General features: G+C 38.3%; 1 protein-coding gene across 4 annotated transcripts in view; it reads right to left on the bottom strand.

The window, feature by feature from the left end:
• The window catches only part of GPATCH2 (G-patch domain containing 2), a 196,192-nt gene that overhangs the window by 8,900 nt on the left and 171,523 nt on the right, over positions 1-15,769 (bottom strand). For 3 of the 4 annotated variants that reach the window (XM_004375932.2, XM_023730977.1, XM_023730974.1), the window contains one exon: positions 10,244-10,332. In XM_004375932.2, the coding sequence (XP_004375989.1) occupies positions 10,244-10,332 (89 nt within the window). Of the gene's footprint in view, positions 1-8,835; positions 9,129-10,243; positions 10,333-15,769 lie in introns of those variants that run through there. The other variant, XM_023730976.1, reaches the window with a different exon arrangement.

The raw sequence follows: 15,769 nt of genomic DNA, 5'->3' as shown, positions 1-15,769 counted from the left end.
TCAGACCATTAAGTCTGGTCTTTTTACTAGAATTTGAGTTCTGCACCCCACTTTTCTCCTGCTCCATCAGGGACTCTCTGTTGTGTTCCCTGTCACGGCGGTCATTGGTGGTAGCCGGGCACCATCTAGCTCTGGTATCAGGCTGATGCAGCCTCTGGTTTATGTGGCCCTTTTGTCTCTTGGGCTAATACTTTCCTTGTGTCTTTGGTGTTTTTCATTCTTCTTTGCTCCAGGTGGGTTGGGACCAATTGATGCATCTTAGATGGCTGCTGGCTAGCTTTTAAGACCCCAGATGCCACTCACCAAAGTGGGATGCAGAACATTTTCTTAATAAACTCTGTTATGCCAATTGATCTAGATGTCCCCTGAAACCATGGTTCCCAGACCCTCATCCCTACTACTCTGTCCCTCGAATTGTTTGGTTGTATTCAGGAAACTTCTTAGCTTTTGGTTTAATCCAGTTGTGCTGACTTCCCCTGGAATGTGTGCTGTCCTTCCCTTCACTTAAGATAATTCTTGTCTACTATCTACTAAGTGAGTTCCCCTCTCCCTCCCTCCCCACCCTTGTAACTGTCAAAGAATGTTTTCTTCTGTATTTAAACCTTTTCTTGAGTTCTTATAATAGTGGTCTCATACAATATTTGTCCTTTTGCTATTGACTAATTTCACTCAGCAAAATGCCTTCCAGATTCATCCATGTTATGTTTCATGGATTCATTGTTGTTCTTTATTATCGTGTAGTATTCCACTGTGTGAATATACCATAATTTGTTCACCCATTTGTCCGCTGATGGGCACCTCGGTTGTTTCCATCTTTTTGCTATTGTCAACAGTGCTGCAATAAACATGGGTGTGCATGTATCTATTCGTGTGATGGCTCTTATTTCTGTAGGATATATTCCAAGAAGTGGGACTGCTGGATCGTATGGTATTTCTATTTCTAGCTTTTTAAGGAAGCGCCAAATCAATTTCAAAAGTGGTTGTACCATTTTACATTCCCACCAGCAGTGTCTAAGTGTTCCAGTCTGTCTACAACCTCTTGAACATTTATTATTTTGTGTTTTTTGGATTAATGCTAGTCTTGTTGGGGTGAGATGATATTTCATTGTAGTTTTGATTTGCATTTCTCTAATGGCTAATGATCGTGAGCATTTCCTCATGTATCTGGTAGCCGCCTGAATGTCTTCTTTGGCAAAGTGCCTGTTCATATCCTTTGCCCATCTCTTAACTGGGTTATTTGTCTTTTTTTATGGTTGAAGTCTTGCAGTATCTTGTAGATTTTAAAGATTAGACCCTGATCGGATATGTTGTAGCCAAAATTTTTTTCCCAGTCTGCAGGTTGTCTTTTTACTCTTTTGGTGAAGTCTTTTGATGAGCATTTAAGTGTTTGATTTTTAGGAGCTCCCAGTTATGTAGTTTCTCTTCTGGTGTCTGTGCACTGTTAGTTATGTTTTGTATTCTGTTTATGCCATGTATGAGGGCTCCTAGTGTTGTCCCTATTTTTTCTTCCATGATCTTTATCATTTTCAATTTTATATTTAGGTCTTTGATCCATTTAGAATTAGTTTTTGTGCCTGGTGTAGGGATGGGACTTGTTTAATTTTTTTTTGCAGATGGATATCCAGTTATGCCAGCACCATTTGTTAAAGAGACTGTCTTTCCCTATATAATGGACTTTGGGCCTTTGTCGAATATCAGCTGCTCACAGGTGTATGAATTACGCCTGGATTCTTAATTCTGTTCCATTGGTCTATGTACCTGTTGCTGTACCAGTACCATGCTGTTTTGACTACCATGGAGGTATAATAGCTTCTAAAATCAGGTAGTGTGATGCCTCCCACTTTGTTCTTCTTCCTGAATAATGCTTTACTTATATGGGGTCTCTCCCCTTTCCATATGAAGCTGGTGATTTGTTTCTCCATCTCATTAAAAAATGCCATTGGAATCTGGATTGGGATTTCATTGTATCTGTAGATCGCTTTGGGTAGAACAGACATTTTCACAATGTCAAGTCTTCCTACCCTTGAGCAAGGTATGTTTTTCCACTTACGTAGGTCTTTTTCGGTTTCTTGCAGTAGTGTCTTGTTTTCATTGTGTAGGTCTTTTACGTCTCTGGTTAGACTTATTCCTAAGTATTTTATCTTCTTGGGGGCTATTGTAAATAGTATTGATTTGCTGATTTCCTCTTTGAAGTTCTCTGTGTTGGTGCAGAAGAATCCAACTGATTTTTGTATGTTTATTGTGTATCCTGATATTCTGCTGAAATCTTCAATTAGTTTCAGTAGTTTTCTTGTGGATTCTTTGGGGTTTTCTGTGTATATGATCATATCTCACACCAGTTTTTAAAAACAATTTCACTGTGCAACATGTGAAATACAATATTAACTTCTCTCAATTTGTGTGAACAATAAACAGCATATATACAATGACATCCATGAATAACTGGGAATATAATATCTGCAGCCCTTAGAGATTACAGATGCTTCCACAGACATCATTTATTTTGATCTTCATTGTCAACCTGAAAGGTAGTTATTATTATCCCCATTTTATAGGTGAAACTGAGGTTTGGAGAGGTTAAATGCATCTGCCTCAAGTCAACTAGCTAGAAAGTATCCCAGTTAGAACCTGAACTTAGAACATTTGAGTACAAATGTTTACCTTTTCCACTGACTGAACATTGACCTTAAAATAGTATATCACCAATATTTTGCACTATGTCAGGTCTTCTGCCACACTTTAGGAAATAACTGGGGTTTTATTCTATTCACAAATTGGAAACTCCTGGAAATACCGCTGGTCTAAACTAGCATAGCAATTCTAGTTGGAGAGAGTGTTCCAACTCTCAACGTTCATTTGTTATAAATCCGCAACTTTAGCTTACCTGGGCTGGCATTTAAATCATACCTTATGCTTTAGTTATATTTATTATAAATAGCATATACTGGATTTTGTTCTTTTATCCATTATCATTTTTACTGATACCCTTACTTCATTTAAATTTATTATGATTACTGATATGTATGATTTATTTTTACTATCATATTTAATGCTATTTATCTTGCTTTTTTGTGTTTTTGTTTCCTCCTTCCTGGAGTCTTGACATACTTATACCAACTTGGAAGTTATACAATATATTTCTGTTCTTTTAGTGACTACTTTTACATGTCAATAGACATATCTGACACATCAAAGTCTAAAGTTAATCAGTATCACTATTCTCCACTGGAAAAAAAAAAAAGTACCTTTGTGTTATGGATTGAATTGTGTCCCCCCAAAATGTGTGTCAACTTGGCTAGGCCATGATTCCCAGTATTGTGTGGTTGTCCACCATTTTGTGAGCTGATGTAGTTACCTATATGTTGTAAATCCTAACCTCTATGATGTTAGTGAGGGAGGATTAGAGGCAGTTATGTTAATGAGGCAGGACACAATCTACAGGATTAGGTTGTATTTTGAGTCAATCTCCTTTGAGATATAAAAGAGAGAAGCAAGCAGAGAGGAGAGGGACCTCATGTCACCAAGAAACAAGCACTGGGAGCACAGCATGAATTTGGACCTGGGATCCCTGAGCTGAGAAGCTCCTAGACCAGGGGAAGATTGATGACAAGGACCTTCCCCCAGAACCCACAGAGGGAGAGAGCTTTCCCTAGGGACTGACACCTTGAATTCAGACTTCTAGCCTCCTAGACCTTGAGAGAATAAATTTGTTTGTTGATGTCATCCACTTGCGGTACTTCTATTATAGCAGCACTAGAACTAAGACACTTTGAAATGTTTGTACTTATCATTCCCTCCCATTTTACATATTATTGTTTTCCAGCATTTTAGTTCGATTTTACTTTCATATACTCAAATTAGGCATCTTCCTGGTAATTGTCACCGTCGTTATTATTACCTGCTACGTATATCAGTTAGCTTTATGCACATGTTAGTAAGCTTTTTGCTCACCATTCCTTCTTGATTTTCATTCTTTTTCTTTGGATTCAGTTTTCTTCTACATGAAGTATAAAATTCAGTAATGACCTCTTAGTGTTAATTTTCTCAATATTTTCCTGGAATTGTCTTTACTTCATCCTCATTCTTGGATAATAGTTCAGCTGGATATTTAATTCTAGGTTGATTTAGTTATTTTACCTCAGTACTCTGAAAATAGTATTCTCTTACCTTCTTGATCATACTGCTATTCTTGATAAGTTTCCTACCATTGTAATTTAATTCTTTTGTAGGTTGTATCTTTTTTCCTTGGTTACTCTTAAGTTCTTCTCATTTGTCTTTTGTGTTCTGAAGTTTTATTACAATGTGTATATTGTTATTGTTAGTTGCTGTCAAATCAGTTCAAACTCATAGTGACCCCATGCGTATAGAGTAGAACTGTTATGTAGGGTTTTCAAAGCCATGACCTTTCAAAAGCAGACTGCCAGGCCTGTCTTCTGAGGCACCTCTGGGTGCGTCTGTACTGCCAACCTTTTGGCTAGTAGTTGAGGACTTAACCCTTTGTGTCACCCACAATGTGTGTAGGCATGGTTTTATATTTAATATTTCCTAATAAGGGTTTGTACATTTTGTATATGAAGACTCATGTTTTTCTTCATTTATAAAAATTCTCAGTCATTATCTTCTTGAATATGGTGCCCCCTCAATTTGTCTACTCCTCTTTCTGAAAGTTGAATTAGACATATGCTGAACTTCATCCTTCAAAATGTCCCCCAGCCTCTCTTTGATATCTTCCATGTCTCTGTGCTACATTTTAGGTAGTTTATTCAGGTCTCTTTTACAATCTGCTGTCTTTTCAGCTGTATCTAACTGGCTGTTTATGCCATCCAGTGATTTTTTTCCCTAACAAATAAAATAATCTCAAATTTCTACTTGGTTCTTTACAACATTTCTCTTCTTTTCCCCCATAATGTTTCACCCTTTGTTTTAGGATCTGTTGTGTTTATAGTTTTTTTTTAGTTCTAGTTTGCGTGTTCTTCTTCAGTAAGGATTTATTTGTGGTGATTCTTTGAGGCCTAGGTTGAAGGCAGGATATCTCTAGAGTGGTTTCACATTGGCTTCAGAGACCAGTTTGTATGTTCATTTTTTGACTTTGTGTAATTTTCAACTAGAAGCCCATGTGAGGGTATTAATGGTCATAAATCTTGGTTATAAATCTTCAGAGAGTTTTCTACTTGAAGCCCAGGTAGAAACAAGATTCTTTGTTTTTCTCTGTGCCTGTTGGTAGATTTTGTTGCTAGTCTACCCTTTTCTGGCAATAGAGCTCTTCAGGTTCTGACTTAATAAGGCACCAACACCCAGTTCCTACACTGGGCTCCCCTCCCCGTGGTGGTGCTAACAAACGTGCCTCAAAGGTTTCTTAGACTGGGAGAATTGTGGGTAGAGTGAGGGGGCTCTTCAGGACCATTTTCGGTCCTGAAAATTTCCTTTTCTTTCCTGTAATCTCAGCTAAGTATCTAAAAATACGGTTTTATACTTCATTCAGCATTTCTAGGTATTTTGTAGTTGGGGTACTGGCTTGTTATTTAGTCTGTCATACTGTCAAAAATGTAATAATTTTCTATCCAATATTCGTGCTTACTCTCTCCTTAAGTGTTCTCTATACTGAAAGAGAATGGAGAGCTGTTTATTAAGACTCCAATAAAACACAAAACTGAAAGGTGGTTTAGTAGTCTATGTTTCAAGAGGTAAAATGTTGTATAGTTCCCAGCCTTCTGCTATATGTTCAGATATAGTCTGGTTTCAAAATTAATAACAATCCAAAAAGGAAAGTCTGCCTGTTTAAAATCCTACAAGAGATAAGATCATATGATCTTGTCAGTGATCATATGGATCCAGTGATAAAACAAGATTAAAGTATAACTATTGATATGACAAATTTGGACAAATGAAGAATCTAGCAGCTTGCAATGGAAGCTTGGTTACATGGAACATTTCCTGATCATCTTTCTGTATGACTTTTAATTAAAAAAATTTTCATCCATAATTATTATTTACAACTTGCCTTTATTGCATTAAATATTCATACAGACATTTTCCTATTGAAATCACAGTAGGATGTGGAGGAAAAAGTTGAAAAGTCACAAAAAGTTGTAACATAGCTTCTTGTCAAGAGCTCGCATGTCCATGAAACCACACAGCTGCCTTGGAGCAATAACTATACTGGCATATTCAACTTCAATAGGTACCTTTTTGCATAACTTAAAATGTAAAGAAAAAAGGTTGATTCCTTCTGATGAATATTTTCACAAAGATATTATTTCATTTCTTGCACAACAGAAAGCAAAATAGTAACGGGCAATACTAATTGTGGATAACATTCAAATTAGTAATTTAGAGTGGACAAAATTTTTAAAAACTAAAGGGGCCAACATATCTAAATCTTTTTACTATCAAATCCTCCATAAGTGATGGCTTCTATCAAAAACACAGACCGTAACCAATACTGCTGACTGCCTTTTTAAAAAAGTGTTAATAATATTCCTCCTATTTTGTTCACTGCTTTTCTTCACCTTTACAGATGACATTTTTCAAACTATAAAATGCATTCTGCTGGCAAACCTTCTTGCTTCAACAGTTCTCAATTTTATAATAGTAAATCTACATCCCCGCTTCTGAGACATCCACTATCTTTTGGTTTGTGACTTTGAATGAGACACAGAACAAGCTATATGTTTAAAAATCAATATCTAACATTATCAATATTCATTTTACTTTGTCAATACAAAATACAAAGGTGAAAGAGCAGTAAATAAACTAAAGCACTGAAATAAATTTGGTGTTCCTGTCACAATTAATAAACGCTCAACCAATAACACGGTCTACTTCTGAAAAATCAGTCCCTGAAAACTCTGCGAAGCATGGTTTTACTCCGACACAAATGGGGCCACCAGGAATCAGAATTGATGGCAACTGGTTTTACTGGTGGCTTATTTATACAATGTATAACTGTTCATCTACCGAGGCATAAATTGTTGTAAAAACCCAGTTTGGGATTATAAAGTTAAAGTGCCTAATTGTAGTTTTTCTGACAATTTTTCTGGTAAAATTTTTCTAAGCCTGCTGTTTGACTGAATAATATTTCACATATAAACCGGAGGAGATTCTCAAACCACATTCAGGCTGTAAGGCTTTTAACTCTTATTTCTATTTTCAAATGAGAGAGTTACCTTCAACTGCATTTTTGCAGCTTAGGTTTAATGTTGACTAGAGGCAGAAGGCACCTGAAGATATATCTCAATTCAATGTGTCCTTTGAGAAGTCTGGAAGGATCTGTAAAGCACCTGGATATTCTCTTTAAAATAATTCTACACGCTAACTCAACTTTGAAAGTTTACAAATATAACTGATTCATTATTATGGGACTATGTTCCAGAATTGAAAATTATAATTTTCAGAGACAAAATGATCTAGGATTCATAACCAACAACTCATCATCAATATGTATTCACGCAAAGGCATTTCCTACTTGAATTTAGATAATGATCCTCACCTTCGAGTTGACTCATTACGATTAGAAGATATTCCCTTTAAAATTGAAAACTTTTAAATAACCTCACTCTCCTCCTCTCTGACGGGATTTTAAAAATGTATTTGAAAATGAGGAACACGATTCTCTGCTGCTTTTTGAGTAAATGAGAAAGATTGACTTCGAAGTAAGAATTTCATTCTTTATGTAACGCCTAGTAATAAAATCGGTATTCTGAATCACAAGTTCTGAATAAAATACCGGGAATACGCGAGTGTGAGCTTAAGACAAAAAAAATGTGTTAGGCTGAACTTTAATGTTTATATCTACGCTCAGTATAAGTGATTCTCTCTGATGCGACGGAGGTGGAACATCCAATCGCCTTGTAGAAATAATTATATTATCCTCTCCTCAGCCGTCATCCGTTTTCCTTCTCACTTCACGTATGTTCAGGGTGTTCAGACCTGACCTCAGAGTCTCTTTTCCACTAAGGTGCTTAGGAGTATTCCTACAATTGTTCTTGTCCGGTTTTTGTCACTAATGTTCGAATCGCTGAAAGATAAGGGAATTCAGGGGACCATTCAACCGGAATGGGGATATTAAAGAATTCTACTGAATACCTGCTTTATGAGAGACTTGAATTGGAGAACTTATGACAAGTATTTGCTCTGAAATGTGGCTATATGTTCCTCTATGAAGAGCTATATTAGAAGTATTTTAATGAATACTCTTTTTTCTACATAGCAATATCCAGATAAACCTTCTATAATACAACATATAAGAGTGGATTCGAGTAAGCATACACAATAGGACCGTCCTTCCATATATATTCTCATAAAGAAGCCTAAATAGGCTGTCATGGAAAGAACATGCGTTTAGGAGTCACACAGACCTAGGTGTGAAGCCTCACCTGCCCTTCAATAATTACATCATCTTAGGTAGCTCACTTAACACTTCTCTGAATCCTACCTTTATGATCCGTAAAATGATAACAGTGCCTCGCTCACACAATCGTTGTAAAGATAAAAAATAAAGTTTCTAGTATACAGTAAGTACCCAATAAAAATCACTGCCGTCCAGTAAATTCCGACTCACAGTGACCCTACAGGATAGAGTAGACCTGCCCCATAGGGTTTCCAAGGCAGTAATCTTTACAGAGGCAGACTGCCACATCTTTCTCCTGTGGAGCAGCTGGTGGGTTTGAACCCCTGAGCTTTCAGTTAGCACCTGAGCGTTAACCATTGCGCCACCAGGGCTCTTTAAAAAAAAAAACAACCCATTGTCAATGAGTCGATTCCGACTCATAGTGACCCTATAGGACAGAGTAGAACTGCCCCATAGGGTTTCCAAGGAGCGCCTGGTGGATTCGAACTGCTGACCTATATGGTTAGCAGCTGAACTCTTAACCACTGCCACCAGGGTTTCCCAGGGCTCCTTAGGTGACCAATAAGTGGTGAATATTATTCTACACAAATACACTCTACACAAAGGTGTTTCCTACTTCCAATCCTTCCAATTCAATGCAGCGAGAAGAGGAAGATCAGGTATAAGACTTACAACCACACACATAACATCACGATGTACTTCCTTCTAGAGACAACCGCATTCGAATGTTCCAATTTTATTCTTCGATTTTCTAGTGCTGAAGTATGAAAGAAGCCCCCTAAAGAGAGAATACAAGCCTCACAGCTTTGATTTACTTGGAAATCCCCATGCCAGAAAAAACAAACAAACTCTTTTTCTTCTCGCTGCTTACTCTCGTGATGACATGAATCTTATTTTCATATTCTATAATTAATTATGGGAAGAAAATCACTTTTCCTAGCAAAGATTCCCCAAACAAGAGAAAGTTTATAAATTTGAATGGTTAAGGATCCCAGGCAATAAGTCAAGGCCATGACTTTTTGTAACTGATCAACTGTCTTTGCTGACAACATTTTATCACAGCCAAGTTGGCTGCATCCCAAATGGATTATGGTTAACTGTTGTGTATTCACATGTGGGTATCTACATTTTAATGCCCAGTTGGCCGCCTCCTACCACTGACTTCTATGTGTCTTCCCTTACCATTTGTCTTTCATAAGATTTTACAACACATGTGAATCTTATTCATATCCTTCACCACCAACCTAGGGGGTCTTTGCCCCTCCACCAAGACTTCCTGTCCCCTCAGGTCTACAGTGAATTCCCCCTGCTCTGCACTGGCGGTCTTTCTTATTTACTACACTCATTAGCGTGACATATCATTAGAATGACATGATTTTTGAGGTGGAAATGATTAGAGATTTTTTTACTCTAGTGCTAACACTAAGTACAGAAAGACGAAGCTAAGGTTGCGGCAGAGCTGGGACTAGATACCAGACTGCCCCGTCTACAGGCCAGGTTTCCATCTACGACAACCCGGGGCCTGCGTTTCCAGGCTGCTGCTATGATTTTGAATTCAGTCCTATTAATCTCTTCTGGGGTGATTTGCCTTGTCTTCCCAACTAGTCTGTAAATTTCTTGAGGCCAAAGATTCAGCCTTTGTAGTTTTTTATGCTTTAACACTTCACACAAAGCCTTGCATCTGGGCAAGTGTGTAGCAAATATTTTATCGATTGCTTGAAAAATCTCCACAAGGAACCTGAAATGAATCCCGACACCAAATAACATGATTTGTTTTTAATAGTTTGTTGCAACTGTGCCTGTTGTTCAGTGCACGTGATCAAGAATTAACTCGATTTTATTCATGATGATTTATAAACTTACACTTGTGTTCCATGCCAGTCCCTTTTTTACCTGCTGTCGTAGGTCCAGGCAAAGGGGCAGCTTTTCTTCTCCGTTTGATATCTCCTGTGCACAAGGATCCTAAATGCATGCTTGTTTGCCTACAATTATCAGAAAAAACTATTAACGAAGGAGGAAAAAAAATGGCACATAAATACACAGCTTGTATAATCTGAACCTAAATCAAAACATTCTCAACAAAGATGGAGCTGCATAGTAAAACCACCAATCTTGTTTATATCGAAACATAATTACGTTTGTTGACAAGCATTCAGCAGCTAAATGCGCCATCATAAATTGTTACCGGAATGAATAATATAAAAGGAATGCTTTTTAATTTTCAAAACTGGCAATCTTTCTGGCTCAACATGAAATCAAGCACTGTTACTTCTGACAGGAAAATAGCTAAGATTAATTATCTAAAGAGATCCCAAGATTGTTGCTAGGTTATCAATTGGTTACTAATGTTTTACTGTCAGAACAACATTTATTACAGGAAAAGTATGATCAATTTCTTTTAGGATATTATACAGCAGTGAATTCTCTTAAAACATTTAAAACAGATAGGAGGAAAATCGTGATGCTCTCCCTTATGATTCATATGATTAGAATTCTTTAATTATTTATTAGCTAGGTGAGAAAACATCATCTGAATGAGTTAATGCTGGCCTATTGCTGCTACACGGGTTACCCTGGTATTGCATCATATTTGTAAGACAAAACACTTGGGAACTGAGAAGTGAATCTTCGGCTGTTATTGGAACTAGTTATTCTGTCAAATCTTGAACATTGAAAGAATTTTGAGAAAAATTAGAAATGGCTCAATGGGAAATCAAGAAAAATACAAAGATGGAACAGATTTAAAAGTCTTCAAACTTTTCAAGATTAGAAGGGCACATTGTTAATTTCCTCCTGGATCAGAATCCCTAATTAGGGGTTGGGACAGGGCCTGGGGACCACAAGGCAGAAATCAGTGGAGCGTGTTTATTATTAACGCATGCTCTTTCAGTAATTCATAGAGATCTCTGATGATATTCTGAGCTTGTATAGGACTCAATTAGAAAACAACCAATTATTAGAGAAAAAAAGAAAAGAAAAAAATTAATTCAAAAGGGAAAAAGATATATATTTATACACACATTCAGATGGCTAAAGATAGTGAAAAATTGGTGCTAAGGAGTAAGTTAGTTCCAACAGAGGGTCTATGTACTATGCACAAAGTGAAATGGAATTATGATCTGGTTAATCCAAGGGACACACAGCCAGATAAATATACCGTAAAAAATCTATCACGATAGCTAATATTACATGGGTATTTGCCAAATTTTCTCTTCCTTTTGTTTATGATTTTATTCTATAACAGAAAAATTTATAATTATTAAAAATATTTAAAAAAATTAGTTCATTTAGTTAATGACTAACTTTGCTCTGCTGAAATACATGCCTAAATGTCCATTAAGATAAATAAATATGAAACCTTGATCGGGTTTTGAGGGGTGGTCTTGGCTCAGAGTGCCAGGAAAAATCAAGTTACTACCACATCTACTTTTTATACTGTATACGAATTAAATTTTAAAACTAAAATATCATAGAGAAAATACGTATTTTTACGAAACATTAATTCATTCACGGATTTAGTCAGCATTTATTAGTATCTACTGGAGTCCTGGTGGTGCAGCAGTTGAGAGCTCAGCCGCCCACCAAAAGGTCGGCAGTTCTGCTCTGTCCTATAGGCTTGCTATGAGTCGTAATTGACTCAATGGCAATGGGGTTTGGTCTGATTGACTTGGCACAAAATTCCATAGTGGTGTTGAAAGTGGGGAGAGTAGGTAAGAGAAAGAAGATGCAAAGGAAATGGAACATCGAATTCCTATTACTGGAAGAGTTTAAACAGTGAGCGGGATGATAAAGTCAAACACGTGAATCAGGGAAGGCAGTGGTGGTGGCAGGCACAACCCACTTTATTAACTTCTACCAGCAGTTACATTATTTAGTCCTTATAACAATTCTAAACACGCTGCGTTGAACACATTTTTTTTCCTCTGTAAAGGAAAATTTGTGCTTCAATGGAAAACATGCATTTAGAGCCTACCCTTCCAGTGTGTCTGCTTCAGATTCCACAGGAGCTATCTTACAACCCTAAATTACAGATAACTGAAAGCAGAGCACACGAATTCTTGACTATAGACATGCAAAAGAATTCTTTCCACTGGAGGGACAACCCTTTCCCCTGTGGAAAAATCAGTTCGGCGACCATTTGCACATTCATTTCAATATTCCTTTAAGAGCTGGGCTGCTCACCAAAGGTAGGCAGTTCGAATCTACTCCATCCTATAGGGCTGCTGTGAGTCAGAATCGACTCGATGGCAATGGGTTTGTTTTTTCAGGTTTACTCCATATAAATTGGTGCTGCTTTGATCTCTCCTTTGAACTACTTGTTCACATCTGCCTGGTTCTCCCATTAATGAGTTAAACAAAATCTTTTGCACGTGTTCATTTTATAATCTAAGAGTTTTGATTTCACCTTTTTGCAAATAATTACCTTTTAACATCCTCGATTCCCCTAGAAACCTCTCTCTAGCAAGACTAAAGTTTCCCTTTTAGAATTGCCAGGAATAGCTGAGAAGGAGGGGAAAGTGCCATTCTGAAGAGTGGGAATCTGAATTCTGAAGAGCAGACCTTCCATTACTGAGCTTCAAAATCTAACCCACGGACTACTTATTTCTGGTCCTCCTGATAAAACATGGTAAGTGTTCTTACAATGTGAGCCATTGCTGTTCAGGTTTTAGATACCTACAGCAAAAGTACCCTTAAGTGGTAAAGGGTTTGTTCTGGTCAGAGACTTACGAAAAGTTCAGGAGGTCTGGAGAACAGTGATTGGGGGAAAGATAGCATAATAGGACTGGGGAAGAAAGTTGGGGCTGGATCATGGAAGCCATATATGCCGTATATACCCCATGAGGAAGTCTGCGCCTCACAGGGGAGGCGGAGTCTTTCAAGGTCTTACCGTAAGAGAGAAAGCTGATCAGATTCATGGAAGGCTGGTAGGCAGCCCGGGGTCCGCAGGGTTGGAACTTTGGAGAGGGAGACCAATTAGGTTTGCAATAGTCCAGGCACCCATTTCCTCCCAGGACATTCACCTCAGTTATAATAACTAAAGAATAATACAAAGCTGTCCTACAATGAAACTTCTTTGTGTTAGCGTTATCTGGGCGAGGAGGTGGGGAGGGCTGGGAAGGCAGTCAAAAAGTGATCACCTTTCTGGGTTATTTTGAAACATGAGGGCTGCTTTATCACTTTCAGATACATTTAAAGCTCAAACTAAGCTAATAAAATTCATTAGCCAGGAGTGTCTCTCTCAAGAAATAAATTTGGAGAAATAATTGAGTCTGGTAGACAGTAGGCGCTCACTGTAACTATTACTATGGTTGGTTTCTGCTTACATTGTTCTTGCACTAGTTGTATATAATTGGAGTATTTTAATTGCATTAAAATCACTCTCTCAATACTGCTTTTAAAACTTTATTTATTTTTTTTACACTATTTAAAATTTGATTAGGAAGACTTGTTTACAAAGATAGTGAAATAACAAAGTTCAGAAACAACTCCCTCTTCTAAACCTCTTTGGCATCTGCTGGGCCAAAAAGTCCCTTTTGGGTATCTTTACAGAACAAACAGACTATAATATTTCCACTCAACTCTCCTCCCCCAGCCACAACACAGATACATCAAGGAAGAGACAGACAGACATTCAAGGTGAAGAAAGTTAGTCAAGTCAGCAGATTGAACTGGAAGCCCTGAGCCATAAGAAGAACACCTAGCTGTATTTCAGTAATTCTGCCAAGAACTGACTGTCTGCTGCAGCACACCGAGAGATCTGGACTATTGATCGGAAAGATTAGCCCACTGAGGCTTGCGCTCTCTCCTCTCCTCCTTCAGACAGGTGCGCTGGAGTTACTAACACTAAGTAAGGTCTACTCTGTTACTGTTGTCACTCTTCACATAAAACAGCACTTAGTTTTTAATTTAAAATCGATGAGTGTCCGAACAAATGAGTTTCTTCCGTATAAATGAGCCATTTGTCTTTGTAAAGCAGAACGCTTGGATTACCACTCAAGGTGCTAGTATCTTTTTTTTTGTTTTTGGTTTTTTGCTGTGGTGTTTTGAAGAACACCACATTGTTCTATGAACAGGTCCCAAATTACTAAAAACACTGTTGAGATCCTTCTGTAAGGTGCTGGAAGGAAATCAGCAGTGGACACTATCACTATATTTGTTTGGGTTAGTTTTTGCTTGGGGAGGAGAAGAGGGGACAAATCAAAACTGTGCTCACTTTATAATGACTGACACCTTCCATACGGGGTGAACAAGCATATGTCTTTAAACGGAATGGATAAAGAGATAAGAGTCCTTCCTTATGAATTAAGCATTGTCACTTATGATTTTCAGTACAGTTTCCCATACATTTGTTTTGAAAATTTTCCTCTTACATATCAGAAAAGCAGAAATCATAAAGAAGCTCCTGCCTTTCTGTTACGCTTTTTAAACAGATTTCACTTGGATTATCCCACTGTTTGCTGCAAGCTAGTCTTTAAAATGGCATGAAGGTAGGAAGCTGGGTGTTTTAACTGCAGGAAATAAAGTTAAACAAGCAAACAAAAAACCAAACCGGGGGTGGGGGGAGCCCTAGTAAGAACCACCTTGCCTGAAAACTTGGCTTCTGACATGGAGTTGACAAGGACTGAAGCAGGCAGTGCCCAACAGAATGATTTCAAAGAGAAGACAATAGGAACTCTGCACTGCACGCGCTTACAAACAGAGGCTTTCCAGAGTGAGGCCAGTGAAAGCTGCCCCCTGGATAAAATGTGTTCCCAAGCAGCCTCCGACAAGCTGCAGAGGAGAGACAAACAGATGTGACCATGGTCCCTGGCATTTGGCAACACCACTCACTGTCAGTTAGAAAAATATAGGGCTGGACAGGGCATCAGCTGCTGCGAAAGGGAGCAGGTCTGCGGTGTCACGGAGGGGCGACGCGGCAGAGAAGCACAGGGACTGGAAAAGCCGGCCTGGCGTGAACGGCCTCTGCTCCCGCCCGACTGACCGTGTGTGTCACGTCTCCGCATGTTAAACTGAACGCGTAAACATCAGTATCTAGCTCTTTTTCCTTTTGTAACAAAATGCACATCCATTATCAAGTCCACATCCATTATCAAGTCCTTTCAAGCACAAGTATGTGCTGACTACTCCAGGGGACTGCATTCCATCTTTCAGTGGTTCCTTCAAAGCCTCCCTCTGCGTTTGCTGTGGCTGGTCACCCCTGCCCAGTTCTAGGTTCTGGCAGGCTTTCTCTACAGCTTTGGTCATCGTGGCTCCACTTTCCGCCTCAGCCCTGTTCACCTGTTTCTGGAGTCACTCTGACCTTAGCGAGGGGTGACCTAAGTTTTAGCTCAGTGCAAGGAACTCAGTACTTGTTTCCTAGGAACGGGGTCTTTGACTCATCCTGGACTTAAAACTCTCTCAGCAAACCTTCTAGCACCT

The sequence above is a fragment of the Trichechus manatus genome, unplaced genomic scaffold, assembly GCF_000243295.1.
Source record: "Trichechus manatus latirostris isolate Lorelei unplaced genomic scaffold, TriManLat1.0 scaffold00039, whole genome shotgun sequence".
Taxonomy (NCBI): Eukaryota; Metazoa; Chordata; class Mammalia; order Sirenia; family Trichechidae; genus Trichechus; species Trichechus manatus.
The sequence above is the reverse complement of the archived record's forward strand: the minus strand, read 5'-3'. Positions and strand labels throughout refer to the sequence as shown.